Source organism: Cebus imitator, unplaced genomic scaffold, assembly GCF_001604975.1.
Source record: "Cebus imitator isolate Cc_AM_T3 unplaced genomic scaffold, Cebus_imitator-1.0 Scaffold216, whole genome shotgun sequence".
Classification (NCBI taxonomy): Eukaryota; Metazoa; Chordata; class Mammalia; order Primates; family Cebidae; genus Cebus; species Cebus imitator.
In genome coordinates this window covers 949,900-954,981 of record NW_016107531.1, presented here as the reverse complement: position 1 = coordinate 954,981, position 5,082 = coordinate 949,900, and the positions used below count along the sequence as shown (strand labels likewise).

General features: G+C 55.9%; 1 protein-coding gene across 1 annotated transcript in view; it reads right to left on the bottom strand.

Annotated features, from left to right (window-relative positions):
* SH2D3C (SH2 domain containing 3C) overlaps window positions 1-2,878 on the bottom strand; it is a 41,642-nt gene extending 38,764 nt beyond the window's left edge. The window contains exon 1 of the mRNA XM_017549061.2: window positions 2,697-2,878. Coding sequence (XP_017404550.1) covers window positions 2,697-2,733 — 37 coding nt within the window. The 5' untranslated portion in view covers window positions 2,734-2,878. The remainder of the gene's footprint in view (window positions 1-2,696) is intronic.
* Between the last annotated feature and the right edge of the window lie 2,204 nt (window positions 2,879-5,082).

The following is a 5,082-nucleotide window of genomic DNA, read 5'->3' as shown; positions in this document are numbered from 1 at the left end:
GGGGTTTCACCATGTTGACCAGGATGGTCTCGATCTCTTGACCTCGTGATCCACCCGCCTCGGCCTCCCAAAGTGCTGGGATTACAGGCTTGAGCCACCGCGCCCGGCCAGAAACCCTGTCTCAAAAAAAAAAAAAAAATTATTTATTATTTTTTCTTTTGAGACAGAGTATCACTCTGTCACCCAGGCTAGAGTGCAATATCATGATTTTAGCTCACTGCAGTCTCTGCCCCCCAAGTTCAAGCGATTTTCCAGCTGCAGCCTCCGGAGTAGCTGGGATTACAGGCATGCGCCACCATGCCCAGCTGATTTTTATACTTTTAGTAGAGATATGGTTTCACCATTTTGGCCAGGCTGGTCTCCAACTCCTGACCTCAAGGGATCCACCCGCCTCAGCCTCCCAAAGTGTTGGGATTACAGGGGTGAGCCACTAATAACAATAATTTAAAAATTTCTAAAAATGATTCTGCATCTGCCAAACGTGTGCTGCATGAATTCTCAACATAACTTAGTGACACAGTTTAATCTCCCATTTTCCAGATGAAAAAACTGAGATTCAGCGCGGTGTAATGAACTGAGGTCATGCTGCTGGTAGGTGGAGCAGGTACTCGTGTTTTGCGGTTATGTGGTTGGGGGTGTTCCAGCCAGCCTCTGTGAACCTGGGGCGGGGGTGGAATGAGGAGGGGGTTGTTGTGAGCCTGAGGGTCGCAATGTCTGTGTTTCTCTCCTTCCTGTCAGCTGAGCCCAGCTCCTGACTCAAGGCACGGCTGAGGTGATACCATCTCCTGGTTTCCGCGGGGGTGCATGTGAGTTCCCTACCCCCTGCCCCCAGCTGTGGGACCGTTCCTTCTCACTACCACCAACTGACTTCCCCACAGCCTCCAGATGAGCAAAAAGGAAGAACTCTGGCATTTCCCACTTCCTCAGCATCCTCCGCCTCTTCAGCTGCTCACACCAGCTCTGGGATGCAGGTAGGATGTCCCCAGTTGAGGAGGGAGGAAACTGAGGCCCAGGGATGGGGGAGGACTTGCCCAGAGTCATACAGCAAGGTCACAGCTGAGCCTGGACTCAGGCCCAGGGCTCAGCACAGCTGGGTCAGTGCTCAGGGGCTTTCTTTAGCCCTGCCGGCCCCACTTGGTTGTCGCCTTGGCCTCCTGAGAAACGTGGTCAGCAAATGAGGCCACTTTGCTTGTGGTGGGGGTGGAAATTTCGTCAGCGGCCAGAGGGAGGACCTTCAACTGCCTTCTTTCTCAGCACCACTGGTTTTGCCTCCTAGGCACTATGCATTTGGAGGAGATAGTTGGGGGCAGGAGGGAAACTGAGGCCCAGACTCCAGGGACTGGGATTGGGCCTGCTCAATAGCCTGTGACCTCAGGCAAGTCTCCAGGCCTCAGCATTGCCCTCTGTGAAATGCGCTCACAATCTCTGCCCTTGACACCAGCTGTCCTCTACCCTCGTGGGGTCAGATCAAAGGAATCAGTGGACAGAATTTGCTGAAACTGGGAGGGCCAGACACAGGAAAACAGAGCAGTGGGCGAGTGTGGCCCTCACCCTGAAGCCTGGTTCTAGTAGCTCTGGGCTCTTCCCCACCCAAGGGTTGGGTCCCAGGCGCACTGCTGTTGGGAATGTGGGACAGCTTCCCATGACACCCCCATCCCCTGCCACCCCAGTAACTCCCCACCTGTGAGCCCAGGCCCGGGGGCAGGGGGATGGAGTGTTTGAGGACCTCCCCCGCCCAGCTATGAGGTCAGAGACAGCTAGAGACACAGTGGACTACAGAGATTCAGAGATGCTGTGGGGAGACAAAGAGACAGAGACAAGAGAAGCTCAGAGATGGAGCGCGAAGTCAGTCAGAGAGAGAGACAGATGCTGGGCCAGAGTGACAGCTGGAGAGCCACGGGGATGCCCAGAAGCAGAGACGGTCTGCAGAGAGACAGAGGCGGACAAAGAGAAACAGAAACAAGGCCAGCACAAGAGGATCGCATGAGCCCAAGAGATCAAGACCAGCCTGGGCAATAAAGTGAGACTCCCCCAGTCTCTAAAACAAAATAATAATTATTATTATCTTATTTTATTTATTTACTTATTTTTTGAGATGCAGTCTTACTCTGCTGCCCAGGCTGGAGTGCAGTGGTGCGATCTCAGCTCACTGCAACCTCTACCTCAAGGGTTCAAGCATTTCTTCTGCCTCAGCTTCCTGAGTAGCTGGGATTACAGGTGTGTGTCACTACGCCTGGCTAATTTTTTGTATTTTTAGTAGGGACAGGGTTTCACCATGTTAACTAGGCTGGTCTTGAACTCCTGACTTCAGGTGATCCACCTGCCTAGCCTCCCAAAGTGCAGGGATTATGGGCGTGAGCCACCACTCTCAGCCCAAAAAAAAAAAAAAAAAAAAAAAAAATTAATTGTGCCTGTAGTCCTAGCTACTTGGGAGGCTGAGGTGGAAGGATCACTTGCTCCTGGGAGGTCAAGCCTGCAGTGAGCCGAGATTCTGCCACTGCACTCCAGCCTGGGTGACAGAGAGACACCCTGGCATCCAAAAGTAAAAAAGAAACTGGGAGGGCAGATACAGGAAAACAGAGCAGTGGGCGAGTGTGGCCCCACAGAAATGAGACAGTGATGAAGAAACAGATGCAGAGAGAGGCCCAGAGGAGAGCCAGGGATGGAGGACAGTGCAGATGGCACCCCGTACTCACTGAACTTTTTGCTGGCCTTCTTGGTCCCCTCCGTCATCCTGGCAAGTCGTGTGAAGCCCTTGGCCAGCTTGCAAGCGGCTGCTGGAGGCTCTGGACGGCAGGGTTGAGGTGCCTCCCCCACCTCCCCTTCCCCTTTCTCTCGCCCTCTCACTAGCTTCCTCTGTGTATTTTTAAACCAGTGAAACTCCCACAGCCCCACCCTCCCCACCCTCCCCACCCTCCCCACCCTCTCTGCAGGGGGCGGGGGCTGGGGCCTCCCCTAGCCCCGGCCCCTGTGGGCCGCCTCCTCGGGCTCAGCAGCAGGACACAGGGCAGACTGCAAGCCCGTGGGACCTGGAGGGTCTAAGGAGCAAGCCACAGATTCTGGGAATGGAGCCCAGTGGGCTGGGGACCGCCGGGGACCTGCCAACAGCTGTCAGGGGGCCTAGCGGTCAGGCTGGGAAGGTGAGGGGAGTCAGGCCTGTGTGCAGGGCAGTTGCTTCTTAGCCTCCACACCCAGGAGGGGGACCGGCAGCCGCAGATCGGGGAGTGCTGTGGTCGGGCCTGTGGACTCTGGGCCACCCAAATCCAAGTTCCGCTTTTGGCTGGCCATTTTGCTACAGTGCAAATGTCCTCCCTGTGATCAGGGGGTACTGGCAGTGCCCACTTCTCAGGGTTCAGCAATTGGTGCAGGGCCTGGCACAGAATCGGTGCCTGCCAAAGCACCGTCACCCTTTCCAAGCTCACAGGGAGATGTCATCATGTGGTCCACTGCACCCATGGACAGAGATGGTGAAACTGAGGCACAGAGAGGCAGAGGGATTCCCCCAGGCAGCACAGCTGGTTGCTGGCCCAGACTGGGTCACAATGCTCCCTTCTAGGCCCCTTAACCCACCGGCTGGTTCCTTCCTACCCTACAAACTTCCCGTGTGCATGTTCAGGTGGGTAGGACCCAGATGAGGAAATGCAACCTCCCCTCTGAGGGTCATTCTGGACATCTGCAGAGGGTGTCAGCAGCTGCTGGGGCTGGGGCGGGGCCTAAGCCTCAGTGACCTGATTTCTAGAATGGGGAGAAGTGTGAGGTAGGCAGCCAACCTCAGGGGTTCAGCGTTTTATCCTGGACCCCAGGCCGACAACCCAGGCTGGGAGAGGAGTCCACTGCCATCTGGTAGGGCACTTCCTGCGTCTTCCACTAATAGAAACAGCCCCGGAGTGGGTACGGTGGCTCACGCCTGTAAACCCAGCACTTTGGGAAGCCAAGTCGGGTGAATCACCTGAGGTCAGGGGTTCGAAAGCAGCCTGGTCAACATAGTGAAACCTGGTCTCTACTAAAAATATATTTTTTTAAAAAATTAGCTGGTTGTGGTGGCATGCACCTGTATTCCTAGCTATTCAGAAGACTGAGGGAGGAGAATCACTTGAACGCAGGAGGCAGAGGTTGCAGGGAGCTGAGATCTTGCCACTGCACTCCAGCCTGGGCAACAGAGCAAGACTCTGCCTCAAAAAAAAAAAAAAAAGCAGAGGCAGAGACTGAACAGACAACCTAGTGTCCTAACTCCCCGGCTGGTGCCCCTAGCAGAAAACAGAGGGTAGGTCCCAGGCTTCTCTCCCAGGAGGCGATTGCAGTGGGACTTGGGTTAGCTGCCAAGGCTGTGCTGCTTCCCAGCAGGCTAGGCCTGCTCCCGACTTGCTGTGTGATCCCACACAACTCACTTTCCCTCTCTGGGCCAGTTTTGTCATCTGTGAAATGGAGCCACAGCAGCCCCCACTTACTGGGGTTGTTGTGAGGATGAGAGGGGCAAACACTGGTCCAGGCCAGCACACGTGGGCCTCCGTGAGCCCTGGCTGGGGTTGCTGAGAGATGGGCACAGATAAGGGGGAGACTGGCACAGGACAGGGAATCCTGGCAGGCAGGCACCAGGCAGGAGACCTGGCAATCCCTGCCACGGAGATGCTGTGTTGCTGCGGCAGAGGCACCGCATCAGTGCTGGGGCCGGTCCTGCTCTTGGCCGGGGAGCCAAGGCAGTTTCTGGCACCCCTAGGAGAATGAATAGGGCTCAGTGTGGCGGCTCCGATGAGCTCAGAGCCCCTTTTGTGCTGGCTGGAGTGGCCGTTAGGAGTGCGGCCGGGGACCTGCCGGTGGGTGGCTGTCCTGCGGGTGCTCTTCAGCTTGCACTGGAGGGCAGGGCAGTGGGCCCGCCCGAGTTCCCCAGCCCTGAGCGCCGGAGCACTTTCCTGCCTCCAGGCCTTCGCTCAGGCTGGCCCCACACCACCAGGAATGTCCTCTGCCCTCCCACCCCAGTCTTTTACATCCTTTATGTCCCTCCAGGCTGGCTTGAGCTATGTTGCCCCCCAGGATCCCTGAACTCATTTCTTTTTTCTTTTCTTTCTTTCTTTTTTTTTTTTT